The 17,880-nt window shown below is 49.9% G+C and overlaps 1 protein-coding gene across 2 annotated transcripts in view; it reads left to right on the top strand.

Moving 5' to 3' along the window:
- The first annotated feature begins 8,368 nt into the window (after window positions 1-8,368).
- Window positions 8,369-17,880, top strand: part of BCR (BCR activator of RhoGEF and GTPase) — a 123,980-nt gene continuing 114,468 nt past the window's right edge. The window contains exon 1 of one of the 2 annotated variants that reach the window (XM_039222156.1): window positions 8,369-10,159. In XM_039222156.1, coding sequence (XP_039078087.1) covers window positions 8,848-10,159 — 1,312 coding nt within the window. In that variant the 5' untranslated portion in view covers window positions 8,369-8,847. The remainder of the gene's footprint in view (window positions 10,160-17,880) is intronic. The other variant, XM_039222155.1, reaches the window with a different exon arrangement.

The following is a 17,880-nucleotide window of genomic DNA, read 5'->3' as shown; positions in this document are numbered from 1 at the left end:
CCACAGCCTGGACCATCTCACAGGCCATGCTTTCAGGAACAAGCTCATCTTGTCTCTGCAAAGGCTGGAAATGACAACCAGGATACCCCCCTGGGACTCCCTAGCTGTAGGGGCCTCATCAATAACTGAATCTACAGAAGGCAGGTGAAGCGGAGGGGGCCCTGGAAGGGAAGGCCCACACACTTACTGTAATCCTTGGCCAAGGAAGTCCCACAGAGATCGCTGTTCACCACTCTGGCCCCGGGGCTGGCAGCCTGGAGGAGGTGCCCAGCCAGGCACTGTCTAGCACAGCCCAAGCAAACAGACTAAAGAACAGCTGTATTGATCGCCCTAGTTTTCTGCCATTGCCTGCAGCTCCCAGGGGCCGACAGATGACAGATGATGGATGACAGATGACAGATGGGGGTCACATGGTCACATCCTGCTTGAAGGGAGTCCTCCTCTGGCCTCTGGTCCCCCAGATCAGGTGGGCATGAGGGTACAGTCAGGACAGGGAAGGAACAAGAAAAGGCCCAGAGTTTCAAGTTGGTCTTAGGTAGGTGTTGAGGCAGAAAGTCCTGCTGTCTTTAAAACACCACGTCTGGGGCGCCTCAGTGGCTCAGTCGGTTGAGCGTCCAACTTCGGCTCAGGTCATGGTCTCACAGTTCATGGATTCGAGCCCCGTGTCGGGCTCTGTGCTGACAGCTAGCTCAGAGCCTGAAGCCTGCTTCAGATTCTGTGTCTCCCACTCTCTCTGACCCTCCCCTGCTCACGCTGTCTCTCTCTCTCTCTCAGAAAAAAAACAAAACAACAACAACAACAAAACCCACCACGTCTGACTATCCCACCTGATGGCACAGTGGTTTGGGACACCAATTTGGGACTTGGGCAGGCTGGGTTCAAGTCCGTGACTCTCACTTATGCTGTGTGACTAAGTGGTCACTGTGCTTCTCTGAGCCCTTTTCTCTGGGCTGAGAAGGGGCAAGCAAGTCATATCTACAGAGTCCCTAGCCCCAGGCTGGGCAGCTGGCGAGGGCTGATGGCTGGAAGCCCTGAAGCCTGTGCAACACTCATGGGCAGAGGCATTGTACCCACACAGTGCCTTTGTGCTAATTAGAAAAAGGTACCCGCGAACTTCCTTAAAGAGTTAGCTATAGAATCGCCATGTGATCCAGAAATCCCCTTCCTAGGAATTGAAAACAAGGATTCAAACAAGTACATGTGCACACATGTTCAGAGCAATGCCAAATGTCCACCAATAGATGAATGGGCAAACAGAATGTGGCTCAGTTGGTTAAGCATCCGATTCTTGGTTTCATCTCAGGTCATGATCTCATAGTTCGTGAGTTCAAGCCCCACATCGGGTTCTGTGCTGACAATGAGGAACATGCTCTCTTTCCCCCTCTCTCTGCCTCTCCTGTGCTCACTCTCTCTCTCTCTCAAAATAAAATAAAAACAAACTTAAAAAAAAAAAAAAGAATGTGGTATATCCATACAATGGAATATTTACAGCCTTAAAAAGGAGTGAACCACTAATACAAGCTACAACATGGTTGAACCTTAAAAAACACTGTGCTGAATGAGGGGCACCTGGGTGGCTCAGTTGGTTAGACGTCCGGCTTCAGCTCAGGTCATGATCTCAAGGCTCCGTGATTTTGAGGCTCACATAGAGCTCTCTACTGTCAGCATGGAGTCTGCTTCAGATCCTCTGTCTCCCTCTCTCTGCCTTTCCCCCACTCACCACTCTCATGTGTTCTCTCTCTCTCTCTGTCTCTCTCAAAAATAAACATTATTTTATTAATGTTTAGCTGTGCTGACAGCTCAGCGCCTGAAGCCTACTTCAGGTTCTGGGTCTCCCTCTCTCTCTACTGTCCCCTGCTTGCTCTTTCTCTCTCTCAAAAGCAAATAGGCATTAAAATAAATAAATATTTTTTTAAAAAAATTAAAAAACCCCACCATGCTTCATAAAAGAAGCCAAATGCAAAAGGCCACACATTATATGAATCCAGTCATATGAAATGTGCAGACAGAAAGGGGATTAGTGGTTGTCAGGGGCTGGAGAGAGGGAGATGTAGGGAGCCACTGCTTAATGGATGTGGAGTTTTCTTTTGGGTGATGAAAATATTTTTGAACTGGATACAAGCTGTATGGTTGCACAACACTGTGAATACACAAAATCTTTCTGAATTGTTCACTTTAAAACAATGAATTTTGTTATGTGATTTCACCTCAATTTAAAAATAGCACTTCTTGGGGTGCCTGGGTGGCTCAGTCAGTTAAGTATCAGGCTTTGGCTCAGGTCATGATCTCACAGTTCATGGATTCGAGCCCTGCGTCAGGCTCTGTGCTGACAGCTAGATCAGAGCCTGGAGCCTGTCTTCGGATTCTGTATGTCTCTCTCTCTGACCCTCCCCTACTCACGCTGTCTATCTCTGACTCTCAAAAATAAATTAAAAATATTAAAAAAAAATAAAAATAGCACTTCTTGCTCAAAGCGTTTGATATCTGTACGTTAGAAAACCGCTGTTAACAAAGTGATTTTTGTGAGACAAGACACCTTTTTACAATTGCTGTCACCACTAATATTCATATCTACCAGGTCTAAGCTGGGAATCCTGCCCCCTTTGATGTGTACCCTTGTGCAGTGCACATTCTGTCCAACCGCAGCTGGCAGACCTGGTGTCTGGAAGTCCCCCAGGACCAGGGTGGCCAGTCCATTTTACAGTGAACAAATAGAAGTTTGAAGGAGGTCAGTCTCTTCCTGGTTTCACACTAGTGAGGTCTTTTCACTTTAGAATGATGCAAAGAACGTAGGCTCTCAAGCCTGCCCACAGCTGAAGGGATGTGTGACCTGGAAACATGTCTTCATCTGTGGAGTGGGGGTAAATGCTGGTCTGGTGGGAGCATTAAAGGACATTCTAGAAAAATGCTCCTCAGTGAGCAGGACCAGGGGCTGCTTCTACCCAAGGGCTGGCTTAACTTATCCTCAGCAATGTTTTGTTTTTTGATATAACAGCCTTATTGAGATATAATTTACCTATCATGCAATTCACCCATTTCAAGTGTATAATTGCATAGTTTTTAATGTATTCACAAATTTGTGCAAAAATCACCACTATCTAATTCTATGACATTTGCAAAAATACTCAATGACCATTAACAGTCACTCCCATTCCTCTTACCTCCCTATGCCCCCCAGACAACGACCAACCTACTTTCCATTTCTCTTTTTTAAGTTTATTTATTTATTTTGAGAGAGTGAGAGAGAGAGAGCGGCATGAGCAAGGGAGGGGCAGAGAGAGAGTGGGAGAAAGAGAATCCCAAGTAGGCTCCTTGCTGTCAGCACATGGAGTCTGATGAGCTCGACCCCATGAACTGCAAGATCATGACCTGAGCTGAAATCAAAGAGTTGGGCACTTAACCAACTGAACCACCCAAGCACCTCCTTGTTTTCTATTTCTATAGATTTGTCCATTCTGGACATTTAGTATAAATGGAATCATATAGCATGTGACACTTTAGGATAGGCTTCTTTCACTTAGCCAAAGTTTTTCAAGGTTTATTCATGTTGTAGTATCAGTACTGCATTCCTTTTTATGGCTGAATAATATTTCACTGTATGGATGTACCACATTCTGAATAACACTATTCATCTATATTGATGGACATTGGGTTGTTTCCAGAGCCAGTTTTGACACATTAGAAGTTCTGCATTCTGTCCAGCAGAGGGGGCTGTTGGGTCCCAGACTCTCCTTCCAGCAAAGAGAAAGAGGGAAGAGGCAGCCAGCCAGCCTTGGGGAGGGTTTTGCCAGCATCTCCATCTGGGCTCAGGGATGACTGAGGGTGCCTGGTGTGTGTGTGTGTGTGTGGGGAGGGGGGGATTTTTTTAAACACAATGAGTTGTGTGTGTTTGACTTTTTAATAAACTACAGAGCCCCATAATCATCATCTATTGGGAGTGATGGACATGTCTGTTATCAGATCATAGTGATGGTTTCACAGATGTCAAAACTCATCAAAGCGCACACTTCAAACATGCACGGCTTATTGCACATCCATTATAACTCAACATAGTTGTAAAAAATAAAAACAAAAAACAAAAAAAATCTATTTTTTCATTACAAAAGATAGACATTTTCATTATGAAGAATTTAGAAAAGCATAATGATGAAGAAAATAAATGTCACTTGCTACTCGGGGCTTGCAGAGCTCCTGGCGAAGTCCCCTCTACCTGATGAACCCCTTGGAAGGCTCCATGGGCCAGCATTAGCTTCCAGTTTGTGCAGCCAGGCTCTGGGGCCCACCTTGGCTCTGCTGGCCTCTTGGTGCCAGACCCAGTGTCCTTCCACCTGAGAACTTGGCAGTCATCACAGGCACCCTACCTTCCTCACTCAATCTGTACCTCTCAGGACTCCTGGATCCCTAACACTTCTCTGGCCAGTGCCTCTCAGTCTCTCTGCCTCTACTTCCCTCCTCGTCCTGCCCCTAACCCTTCCTCACCTAGTTTTCCTGGGAGACTCCTGCCCTATGGCCATAAACACTAGCTATTCATTAATAGCCCTCCCATTTCTGTCTCTGCTCTTGATGGCACCTCGGTACCCAGACTCACACTCTCTCCACCTGACTCCCCCTCTGTAGATGAGCTATAGGCACTTGAAGCCTCACATGGGCACCCCAGTTTCCCCATAAGACTCTCCCTTCCTGGCTCCATATCCAATCCGTCTACAAGTCCAGGACAAACCTGGAACCTGACCCCTTCTCTAGTGCCTTGATTCCCCGTAGCCTAGGTCTGAGTCACCAGTGTCCCACACCTGGACCAGTGGCACAGTCCCTGTCCACTTATCCTGCTCCCACCTCCTACCTCTGGCCTGTCCACAAAACAAATTTGAACAAGTTGCTCTACTGTTTATGGCAGATACTGTGGCTACTTGATTTTAAATTAATTAAAACTAAATCAAACTTGGTACACTTGGGTGGCTCAGTTGGTTATTTATATGCCCAACTCTTGATATTGGCTTAGGTCATGATCTTGAGATTGTGGGATCAAACCCAGCATTGGCTCCATGCTGAGCATGAAGCCTACTTGGGATTCTCTCTCTCCCTCTGCCTCTCCCCCATCAAAATAAATAAATAAACATTTTTGAAAGCTAAATCAAACTAAATTTTATTTATTTATTTATAAAATATTTTATTTTTAAGTAATCTCTATACCCAATGTGGGACTTGAACCCACAACCCTGAGATCAAGAGATGCATGCTCCATGGACTGAGCCAGTCAGGTGCCCCCAAATCAAATTTTAATTTTTTTAAAGTTTATTCATATTTGAGAGAGAGAGAGAGAGAGAGAGAGAGAAGGGGACTTGCTTTGTCCTGGACTTGTAGATGGACTGGATATGGAGCCAGGAAGGGGGAGTTTTATGTGGGCAGAAAGAGAGGGAGACACAGAATCCAAAGTTGTTGGCACAGAGCCTGACGGGGGAGGGGTGCTCTAACCCATACACTGTGAGATCATGATCTGAGCCGAAGTTGGACATTTAACCAACTGAGCCACCCAGGTGTCCCAGCCCCCAAAATAAATTTTAAATCAAACTATATTTTTCCAGTTCTTCAGCTGCAGCAGTCACATTTTGAGTTCCTGGGAGTTGCATGGGGAAGCTAGTCGCTGCTGTATTGTTCAGTATAGAATATAGAATGTGTCCATCATGGTGGAAAATTCCACCAGACTATACAGGCTCAGAAACTTTCAGAGGCTTTTCCTTCCATTTAGAATAAAACCCAAACTTCTTACAATCCTGAAAGGTCTTACCTTGCCTATGATGTCATCTCCTGTCATCATACCAGCCTCCTCTCCTAACTGTGCCTCAAATATACCTAGAACTTTGAAGTCTCCCTGTCTTTGCCTTTCTGATCCTCATCCTTAGGACCAGCCCAGATGTTACCTCTCTTGGCAGGCCTCCCCAGACTTCTTCCTTTTCCTGGATCCCTGCACAGCACACATACCCCTGCTATGGCCTGGCTCTGTCTGCCTTACCCTTTCCTCCCCAACTCATGTTCATCTTTCTCTCTTGGTTGTGTGTTCCTACACACACACACACACACACACACACACACACACGTCAGATTCCTCTTTTGGCAAGCACTGGCTGAGCAGCTACTATGTGCTGAGCACTGGGGAGTCACTAGGGAACTAGACAGTTCTCCACCCTTGGAAGTTTAGATCGAGCTGGGAACAGACACCTAATGGGGGATTACAGAGTGTTATGTATCTGGGCCCCATGTTCCTCCTCATTCCTTCCTCCCTGGGGGAGGGATGGATGATAAGAAAGCTCTGCAGGAAAAGACCAGAGACCCAGGATAGGAGTGTTTTCAGGAAAGAACCAAGGATGAGAGGAGTGTCTTTGGGGCCAGAACAAGCTATCTCACAGGGCAGATAGCCACTATCTTCCGGTTTCTGAATTGTTTGCTTATATATACAATATTGGAGGTGGGGCTGAATTGGGGCTTGCAAACCAGAGAACGGGACACCTCACTGACAGACGAAGCCTCCCCCATTCCCCGCAAAGTATCCTTCTCTTTCCCAGGTGGTTAATGATAATGTCTCTGACGAGCCCACAATTCCCTGCCCTGGAAATGGAGGGGCTCCATCAGCAAGGGAAAAAGCAGTATGTACTTTTGGAATTCTTTATGGAGACAGCCAGAGAAAGGGGTTCTGGAAGGCTGCCTGACCCAACTCACTTGATGACCTGAGCAGGTCATCTGAGGAAAGCAGCTAATATTGATCATAAGCTGCTATGTGCCACATCCTGTGAGGTCAGGACTTATCCCCATTTTAAAGAAAAGGTCATTGAGGATGTGAATACTACTGGGAATACAGCCTCACCTGTCCAGCTCCAATTCAGGACATCAACTCATTCTGTTTCTTTGTCTGCAAAACAGGCTTTACAGGAGAACTTGCCTGCCTTGAGGGAGTTCTGCAAAGTAAAGAAGCTTGGTAAGAGGGGTCAGTCTGAGTGCCTCAAAGCGGGAGAGACAGCAGGAGGGTGGAGAGGCCTGCAGAGGGCGGCAGTGAGCTGTGCCTAGCATGGACCTCAGGGCCCCAGCGTTTTCTAGTAACCCTCCAAGGCCATCTCCCAGAGCACTAACCTTAATAAGCATGGAAGGAACACCGTATACCATTTACCAGAGTGGGTTTCATGTTTGCCCCAACTGGGTGCTTTACACACGGTGCTCACATTTTATATATGAGGGCAAAACTGAGGATCAGAGGAGAAAAGGAACTGCTCAGGTCACAAAACCTGGAGTGATGGAAGACCTGAACCCCAGCCAGGCTGGACTGGCCAATAGCCCTGGGCTCTCTTCCTTCTAGATTAGATGCTGGGACATCTCTCCTGGGTGGCACTGGACCCGGGGTGGGGGCAAGATTACACCTTACATCCATGCCAGGACAACAGCCCTCAGAGACAGGTATCCTTGTTCTCATCTCAGTACCAAAGAAACTGAGGAACAGAGGCAGTGGAGATCAGGACCGAGGCCCTGTTCTTTGGTTGACAAATCCTGTTTCCTCTTCCCTCACCCAGCAGCAGCCTGGTTTGGGTATTTTCATTTGGTGCCTCTCAGACTGCCCAAAGTGTGCCCTCTGCCATGTGTCTAAGATCTCTGGGCTTCCCTGGGGTCCCAGAGATGATTTTGTTTCACTGCTGGCTCTAGACTGTCCTGTCTTCCATCCAGTCTTAAGGCGATCCCCTTAAAGGGAGACTCAACACATAAACTCTGGGAAAAACTACCCTGGCATCTGAAGCTCTGGAGAGGCCAGCGACAAATATACAACTCAGGACCACAGGGAAGGTCATGTGGGTGTTGAGTGACCTGGGGGAGAAATTCCTGTTGATTTTCTCTGCGACAGCGCCCTGTGGCAGCTGATTTATCACCCACCCCAAGTCCACAGTGCTGGGGGCCGTTGGCACATAGGCGCTGTTGGTCTTGGCGGCCCAGCCAAGCCCACCGTGCTTTCCTAGGTGACCTTCCATTCCAGGCTCCTGTGCGCATAGGGGCCCGAAGGGTGGCCCCTAGAGCGCTCAGCCCCGAAGCTGGAGAGTGGCTGCCGGGCTGTGGGGAAGTGAGGATCCAGGTGTTTTTGTTCCAGGAGTGCAGAACTCGCCAGGGCCTCTGCTTAGGACAGTCAGGTTCGCCACTGCGCGGGACAGAGTTTCCCCAAGCGCGGAGACCGAGTGACGGCAGGGTCTGGGTGGGGGCGCGGCCTCTCAGCAGCCCCTCCCCCTGTCCCCTCTACCCGCAGCCCTCGGCGCGGCCCCTTTAAGAGGCCCGCCCGGCTCCGTCAGCCGCGCCACGGCCACCGCCCCCCGGCCCTCCCCTTCCTGCGGCGCCGAGTGCGGGCCGGGCTGGAGTGCGGCGAGAGCTGGCCGGGTCGAGCGCAGCGCCCGGGAGGCAGCAGCGGCCCGGGCGAGGCGCGGCGCGGGAGCCAGAGCAGAGGAGCGTAAGGGCGGCGGCTATGGGCTAGCGGCGCCGGGCCGAGCGGAGGGCAGCGCCCGCGCCGCGCCGCGCCGCGCGAAGAAGCCCCGCACACAATAGCGGCGCGCGCAGCCCCGCGCCCTTCCCCCGCCCTCGCGCGCGCCCGACCCCCCTCGCGCGCGCCCTCCCCCGCGCCCCGCGCCGCCCGGGGGAGCCGAGCCCGCCGCCTCACCTGCCGCCCGGGAGGGGGCGGGCATTGTTCGCCCGCCGCCGTCGCCACCGCCGCGCGGGGACATGGGGGCCGCCCGGCGCCTGGGACCGGGCCTGGAGAGGTCGCCGAGCCACCACTGAGGCGGGCCCCGCGCGCAGCCGGGCGGTGCAGGTGAGGCCGGCCGCGCCATGGTGGACCCGGTGGGCTTCGCTGAGGCGTGGAAGGCGCAGTTCCCGGACTCGGAGCCGCCGCGCATGGAGCTGCGCTCGGTGGGCGACATCGAGCAGGAACTGGAACGCTGCAAGGCTTCCATCCGTCGCCTGGAGCAGGAGGTGAACCAGGAGCGCTTCCGCATGATCTACCTGCAGACGCTGCTGGCAAAGGAGAAGAAGAGCTACGACCGGCAGCGCTGGGGCTTCCGACGCGCGGCGCAGCCTCCCGACGGCGCCGCTGAGCCCCGCTTGTCCGCACAGCGCCCGCAGCCCGCGTCGGCTGACGGCACGGACCCGCCGCCCGCGGAGGAGCCCGAGGCCCGACCCGACGGAGAGGGCTCCCCGAGCAAGGCCAGGCCCGGGGCCGCCCGCAGGCCCGGGGCCCTCGCGACCGCGGACCGGGAAGACCGCGGACCCCCCACCAGCGTGGCGGCGCTCAGGTCCAACTTTGAGAGGATTCGCAAGGGCCACGGCCAGCCTGGGGCGGCGGACACCGAGAAGCCCTTCTACGTAAACGTCGAATTTCATCACGAGCGCGGCCTGGTGAAGGTCAACGACAAAGAAGTGTCGGACCGGATCAGCTCTCTGGGCAGCCAAGCAATGCAGATGGAGCGTAAGAAGTCTCAGCACGGCACCGGGCCGAGCCTGGGGGACGCGCCCAGGTCCTCTTACCGGGGCCGTACCTCGGAGAGCAGCTGCGGCCTCGACGGCGACTACGAGGACGCAGAGCTGAACCCCCGCTTCCTGAAAGACAACCTGATCAACGCCAACGGCGGCAGCAGACCCTCTTGGCCACCCCTGGAGTACCAGCCCTACCAGAGCATCTACGTTGGAGGTATGATGATGGAAGGGGAGGGCAAGAGCCCGCTTCTGCGTAGCCAGAGCACCTCGGAGCAGGAAAAGCGCCTTACCTGGCCCCGCAGGTCCTATTCCCCTCGGAGCTTTGAGGACAGCGGAGGCGGCTACACCCCAGATTGCAGCTCTAACGAGAACCTCACCTCCAGCGAGGAGGACTTCTCCTCGGGCCAGTCGAGCCGAGTGTCCCCCAGCCCCACCACCTACCGCATGTTTCGAGACAAGAGCCGGTCACCCTCACAGAACTCACAGCAGTCCTTTGACAGCAGCAGCCCCCCGACGCCGCAGTGCCAGAAGCGGCACCGGCAGGGCCAGGTCATCGTGTCGGAGGCCACCATCGTGGGCGTCCGCAAGACGGGGCAGATCTGGCCCAGCGATGGGGACAGCTTATCCGGCAGGCTGCCTCAGGATGGCACCTTCCAGGGAGACGCAGGTGGGTACCTCCACCACCTTGGGTGGGCACACTTGCACTCTGGCCGGAGAAGAAAAGGGGTCGTTGGCAGGGGAGAAATAGATAGATACCTTTTTGGACTGATTTTCACATGCTGTTGTGGACAGGAAGGATTCATGCTGCTCCTGAACAAATGCCATCCCCCCCACTTTCTCCTGAATGCAGATTCCGGGTGTTTGGACTGCAGTTGGGTTGGGAGGGCCAGTGTGTAGGGATGGTAGGTGGCTGTTCCTTTGGTTCTAGAGTGGTATGCTTCTTGTGAGAGTATTCTGGGTTGGGACCATGGTGCCCTGGGTGGTGGTCTCCTTGCCCTTTAATCACAGCACTCTAGGCAGTGGGGATGGTATTAAGAGGAGGCCATCTCTGCTGTCTGGATCGGGTGTTTTCAATAGAGATTGATATGTGTCTTGGGAATTCCCTGCCACCCCGACTGTTCCTGACCTGGAAGAGTTTTGAGACACGTCTGGGGAACCCAAGGTGTGCTAGCTGCTCCCAAGCCAAAGTGTCACGCTTGCTAACCATCAGCCCGAATGCAAGTCAGAGCAGGTGAAAATGGGAATTAGGAGGAAGTGAGGTGACAGGCAGTTCTGACTCAGTGGGCCACTGAAAATCGATGGGGGTGAAGATTTTATCCAGGGCTGAAGCACAGCCACACCTGTTCTGATTTGCCTGGCTTTGATGGCAGACATCACCCATCATTACTTACCCATAGGCTCTTGTGTGCATCTTACCCCAGCTCCATTTTCTGATCCTTCAGTGCGCTCTTGCTTCCTTGTCTTCCCAAGGATGAGTGGATATTGGTGCTCATTTTGATCTCCTAATCTGTGGTCTGACTCTTGAGCCTAAGATCAAACCTCTAGAATTGTGTATATAACTTTGGGGGTGATAGGACTGGGTTTTAAGATCCAGTCACAGTTCGTAAGATTTGAGTAAGAAGAGGGTGGGTGGGTGTGGGATTTGGGTGGCTGTGTGTGTGTGTGTGTGTGTGTGTGTGAGAGAGAGAGAGAGAGAGAGAGAGACTGTAAGGAATTTCTTGGAGTCCTCATCCCTGTTGAGCTGATCTGGTTTTCCGCTCCATTGATTTTTCTTTTTCTGCTGATGGAGTTGTATGTGCTTTGATCCTGAGAATCCTCTTGAAACAAGTAAGGCTATTTTTGGCTCTGTCAAGAGGCCTTTTTGTGATCAGTGTTCTGTCCTGTTTGTTTTAGATACATTCAGTTGCTGATCTTCCATTTGCAGCTGGGGGTGGCTATGGCTGGCTGCTCAGACCTGCAGCCTGACCCAGCTGCGTCTCCTGGGTCTCTTGCTGGGGGTAGAAAGGTTGTTATTTAGAAGCCTGCTTTGTAGGCAGAGCGGCTCTTCTGGGGTCTGGAGGATTTCCCTGTTGTCACCGGGCACAAGCCTTGTCTGGCCAGCTGTCGATGGAGCGAGCCAGCTTGAACTGGCCCTCAGTACCAGGATGTGGGAGAACATGCTCAATAAAGAAAATGAGAGGTTTTCATGGAGACCTGCAATCTGAAATGGTATTTTCTTGCTGATGGTGAATTCTCAATTTCCAGAAAGTGGGGACCGGTCAGACTGAATGTGTTTTCAGTAGGTCACCCTTCGGATGCTCTTCCCCTTGTCTTCGACTCTGGCCTCCCTCTCATATAGCTGCTGCCAGGACGAGACCCTAGCTCTGTGTGTAACCCATGGTAGGCCCTCAGTAAATGGCTGAGGGGGTAATTTTACAACTTGGACCCCACTCTTAGGACTTTCTGGATCTTTCTCTAATTGTCCTCAAGGCCCCATGTTCTCTCTCCTGTTAGGTTTTGAAACTGGTGGTTTTAGCTCTGGGAGTCTTCATCTCTGTCCTCAGCACTCCTCTGAGGGTAGTGGCTGGAGGGGAAGGAGGGAGCCTGTGCTGGCAAAGCCATTTGTCTCTTTCTGAACTGTTTACTGATGTTTTTTAGACAGCCGTGGGGCCTGCTTGGGCAGGGCTGCACCCTGCAGAGGGACAAAGAGGAAAATCACTGTGTGGGAGGGAGTGGAAGCACCCTAGTTTTTCACAGCAGCAGCAGACATGGAGACCCAGATCTAATAGCCTTAGCATCCTTTTGGATGTGTATGCTCTCATATTTTTGAGTTGAGGGCCCCTGGTGTCGAGGGAAGAAGCTGAAATGACCACTTGCCACTTTCTACCAGGCATGGGAGCAGTGTACCTCATGCAGGGCCCCTCACAGGCTCTTACATCACCTTGTGATGGGTCTGCCCAGCCATAGCTAAGGATGAAACCAGGAAGTGGCAGAGCTGGGATTCCAGGGGTTCCAGGTCCCTCTGGGAATGCAAATGCATTCCTTCCGGAATGTGGCCACCTTAGGGTGTTTTTTGCATCACCCTACACTACACCTGAAAATCATGACTGAATTGGTCCATGGGTGCTTCCCCTACACACACTCAGGGCCCATCGGCCATAAGCCCTGCTGTGTGCAAACCCTTCGCTTTCTACCATGCAGGCTACATAGAAGGAGAGAGTGTAGCCTTGCCATCTGGGAGCTTACAGGTTGATGGGAGACAGGAGCACACATACACACCATTTATGTGGCCAGAGTGAGATCAGGGAAGCTTCCGGAGGCAGCAGCACTGGAGAGAGGCCTTGCCTGTCAGCACATGCTCGTGGCAAAGGGTGGGGAAAGCTGGCTGCCCCAAGGAGCAGTGGGAGCACTGCTCGGGGGCACCCATGTCAGCCCTCTGTGACTCTGGACTGTGGTTTGTTTGTTTGTTTATTTATTTATTTATTTTTACTGCGATAAAATATATATAACTGAATTTACCATCTTAACCCATTTTAGCCATTTTTTCCATTTTAGCCTTTTTTTTTTTTCATTTTAGCCATTTTTTTTTTTTTTTTACAAATAGTTTATTGTCAAATTAGTTTCCACATAACACTCAGTGCTCATACCCAAAGTGCCCTCCTCCATGCCCCTCCCCCCTCCCTCCCACATCCATCAGTCCTCAGTTTTTGTCAGCATTCAAGAGTCTCTCATGGTTTGCCTCTCTCCCTTTCCCCCACCATTTCCCCCCTTCTTCTCCCCCTTGGTCCTCCGTCAAGTCATTTTAGCCATTTTTAAGTGTCTAGTTCAGTGGCATTAAGCACATTCATTCTGCTGTGTAACCATCACTACCATCCATCTCCAGAACTCTTCTCATCTTCCCCAACTGAAATTCTCTCCCTACTGAATGACAGTTCCTCATTTCCTCTCCTTGAGCTCCTGAAAACCACCACTGTGCGTTCTGTTTCTATGATTTGACTACTCTTAATACCTCATATAAACAGAATCATACTGTATCTGTCCATCTGTGTCTGGCTTATTTCACTTAGCATAGTATCCTCAAGGTTCATCCACATGGTAGAACAGACTGTGTCGTATTTTGTTTTTTTTTTTTAACGTTTTATTTATTTCTGAGAGAGACTGCATGAACAGGGGAGGGTCAGAGAGAGAGGGAGACACAGAACCTGAAACAGGCTCCAGGCTCTGAGCTAGCTGTCAGCACAGAGCCCGATGCGGGGCTTGAACCCATGAACCGTGAGATCATGACCTGAGCTGAAGTCGGACACTTAACTGACTGAGCCACCAAGGTGCCCCCCCATGTTGTATTTTAAAGGCAAAGATCTCTAGTTCATTCCCGGATCTCCCAGAGAGTCTGGCTCAGAGCTGTACACATAGCACTTACTGGAATGTCCCTTCCTCCTTTTCACAGCTATGGGGTTAGGTTGGGGAGTTGAGAAGTTGGGAAGCATCTTATCTGCTGTACATCTTTAACTCTGTCCCTGTCCTTGAACTTCCCTTTCCTAGAGCTTTGGTGAGCCCTTTCATAAGAGAGACCAGACGATCCAAGATCCTTTACTCTTTTAGGTCTGAGGAGTTATTATTTTTTAAGATTTTAAAATTATTTTTAAGTAATCTCTACACCTAATGAGAGGCTCAAACTTATAACCCCAAGATCAAGAGTCACATGCTCTGCCAACTGAGTCAGCCAGGTGCCCTGCAGGTCTGAGGAATTCTTGATCTGAACACTCAGCTCTGAGATCCCTTTCCAAGTGTTATTCATGAGACCTGACTCCATGTCTTGTGTTTCTTTATGAGCTTTCATGTGAGTTGCTGCCTTATACTTTCACATCTCTGTTAAGCAGTTTAATTTTCTCTTTGGATTGTGGCAGTATGTTGTCACTAGAATGATCATTGTTTTCCCCTTGGGTGATTGACTGGATCAGCCACCAGTTAGATTGAGTAACTCTGGGCCAGGAAAAGGTCATGCAGGCCTTGCATTGACTTGATCATCATCTCTTTACATCAGAGCCTGTGGTCACCTTTGAACTGAGTACAGGCTTCTCTCCGTGAGCAGAGGCAGAGTGGACGGAACCAGTCAGGTAAAGTCTGAGACCATTGACTCATCAACAGGGTGGAAGCAGAGTCTAGTTCAAATATTAAAAGGGTTTTCTGATTCTGGAAGGATAACTTCTTTGTTTTGGGAATAGAATGAAATACTCTGGAATGTTTCACTAGATAATTCATTAAATAAGGAGCTAGCTGGGAATGCTGTCGATTTGCATGGCTTCAGGGGAATGTGCCTTTTGCGATCCTCCCTTTTGTCTCAGGCTTCAATAGCTACCTCCCCACCCTGGCCAGGAGTCCTGTGGCCCTGTGTATGTGACTGCTGTCTTTACTAGGACAAATGTCCAGGTGAGCCATAAGCTCAGCCCACTTGGGAGAAGACCCGACAACACCTGAGGCCCCATCTGCAGCTCACCCCTGTGGTTTGAGAGGGTTCTCTTTCACAATGAATGGATGGGCATTTTCAAGTGTGCTCAGGTTGTCAAACAGTAGGCCTGAGTTTTGACTGTGGCTGCTTTTAGATCAAGGCTTAAGAGGTAGGGTTGGTGGCTTTATTTATTATGAATTTCATTGGGGTCCCTCTCCCTGACTAGAATACAGTTGTGTAGGATTTTGTTTTGAGGGTGTTTTTTGTTTTTTTTGTGTTTTGGGGTTTTTTTGCTTTGAAAGCAATGTAGTAATTTATATTAAAATGTTACTTAAGCAGGGAGCCCTGGGTGGCTCAGTTGGTTAAGTGTCTGACTCTTGATTTTGGCTTAGATCTGATCTCATACTTTGTGGGTTCAAGCCCCTCGTCAGGCTCTGTGCCGACAATGCAGAGCCTGCTTGGGATTCTTTCTGTCCCTCCCCTGCTTTCTGTCTCTCAAAAAAATAAAATTAAGAAAAATGTTACTTGTATGACATGTGATAGGTTTATTTTTTTTCTTGTGGTAAAACATAGCTAACAAAATGCACCATTTTAACCGATTGTTAAGTTTACCATGCAGTGTCATTAAATACCTTCACATTGTGCAACCATCACTGTCATCCATATCCAGAACTTTTTCATCTTGCAAAAGTGAAACTCTGTCCCTATTCAGCACTAACGCATCTTCTCTCCAGCCCAGGCCCTGGCAACCCCCACTCTACTCTCTGTCCCAGTGAATTGGCTCATCCTAGGTCCCTCATATAAGTGGAATCCTGTAATATCTGTCCTTCTGTGTGTGGTTTGTTTCACTCAGGTAGTGTTTTGAAGTCGCCGGGAGCAGTTGTCTCATCCTTAATTCCCATTTCTGGCCCTTAATAGGTATGTTCTCTTTAGGAAAACACCTGTTAGTGATGGTGATATTTCCTTGGCTTTTACACCCATGTTTGTGAAGTGGCCCAGTGTATTAGTTGTTAGGGCTTCTATAACAAAACAGCAGACTGGATGGTTTAAATAACAGGAATTTTTATTTCTAGAGGCTGGTAGTCCAAGATCAAGGTGCTGGCAGAATTGGTTTCCTCGGAGGCCTCTGTCCTTGGCTTGGCTTGCAAATGCCCCCCTATTGCCCTCCCTCCGCCCCACTGCCTCTTCCCATGGTCATCCCTCTCTGCCTGTGCACCCCTGGTGTCTCTCTCTGTGTGTCCAAAATATCTTCTTCTTATAAGAACACAAGTCCTTTCGAGTTAGGTACTACCCTAACTACCTCATTTTAACTTAATCACCTCTTTAAAGACCCCCATCTCCAAATGCAGTCATGTTTTGAAGTTCTGAGGATTAGGGCTTCAACATATGAGTTTGCGAGGGGAACACAGTTCAGCCCACAACATTCCATGAGTCCCTCATTGGGCAACAGAGGAAAGGCTGCCATGGCAGTGAGAGATGGAACCTGTGCTGGCCTCACCAGCTGTGTTTCAGGAAGAATTTGAATAATGCATCGTACGGTGTTACAGGAGACTCGGAGAGCCAACAAAACACAGCCTGGCATCAGGAGAGCTGTGTCCTAAAGTTCCATGGGTTGCCACATCTTACAATGTGGTTGGACCCCGTTATCCTAAGATCCTTTTGTCCTATTCAATTTTTTTTCCTTAAAATTTTGGGTTGTTAACATAGCTCTTCCCATATCTTTTTTATCCTGATTTCTACCTAGCTTTCTGTTACCAAGGCAACCACCTCTCTCCATTCAGTCACTCCAAAGTGTTTATTAAGCATCTGCTGTGTGCTGGGCATTGTCTCCATGGAAATTCTCTCTTGCCTTTATCCACGGATTTGTGGAAAGGCTAATCTCCAGGGGCTTTGTCTTTAAAAACTAACACACACACAACATTCTTTTTTTAATTAAAAAAAAAAGTAAAATAGGGGCGCCTGGGTGGCTCAGTCGGTTGAAGCGTCCGACTTCGGCTCAGGTCATGATCTCACGGTTCGTGGGTTCAAGCCCTGCGTCAGGCTCTGTGCTGACAGCTCAGAGCCTGGAGCCTGTTTCAGATTCTGTGTCTCCCTCTCTCTCTGACCCTCCCCTGCTCACACTGTCTCTCTGTCTCAGAAATAAATAAAACATTAAAAAAAAAAGTAAAATAAAAACTAACACACTAAAACAAAACTTTTGTGATGTCCTGGCGCCTTCCCTAACTATATATCTTTCTTCCACTGTATGTTTGTAGCTATTTCCTGTTACTCTTGTGTCTCTCTGACTTCCTTCTCCAGGGTAGTGAAATCCTTAAGACAAGGTCCTACCTTGGTGTCCTTGGACATGCCTCAGTCTAGGCTCTTAACCATGTTCAGTGAGATAGTGGTGTCCGGAGCCCATGTAGATCTGTCTGTGTCTTGGGGTTTTTGGATGTTTGTGGGTCAGAGACAGAAATGAAACCCTTTCTCTGAGGCCTCCGTTTGCTCAGAACCTTCCCTGTTCTTAATCCTGCTTAACCCCATCAGATAAGTGGCATTGGATTTTCAGGGGCCCCAATGGTGCCCCAGAAAGGAAACTTGTTAGCTTTGGAAATTATCTGGAGATTATTTTTCCTTCTTTGGTGAGGCTTGCTCTCCCCCTGCTCAACCTTAGAGAGCTTTCCAAATCCTCAGACTGGGGCCTACTCATTAGCCATCTTCGATTCCAGTGCTTGCTACTGCAACCTTGCAAAATGCCAGGGTTGGCGGCTGGCGCCCAAGGGAGAGATGACTGGGGGGTTCAAAGATGCTTCTGCTGAGGTTGGTGCAGGAAGACTGTGATGCCCCACCTGTGTAGTAACTACACCTTCGGTGGAGGCTGTTTCATGTGCCCTCAAAACATTCTTGTGACGTGGCTGGAGCAAGATTATGAACTTAATTATATGCCATCAACTGACTGTATCTGAGGGGGTGTGAGACAC

Source organism: Hyaena hyaena, unplaced genomic scaffold (genome assembly GCF_003009895.1).
Source record: "Hyaena hyaena isolate Hyena2069 unplaced genomic scaffold, ASM300989v1 scaffold_1080, whole genome shotgun sequence".
Classification (NCBI taxonomy): Eukaryota; Metazoa; Chordata; class Mammalia; order Carnivora; family Hyaenidae; genus Hyaena; species Hyaena hyaena.
Note: the sequence above shows the minus strand (reverse complement) of the source record. Positions and strands in the feature narration are given on the sequence as shown.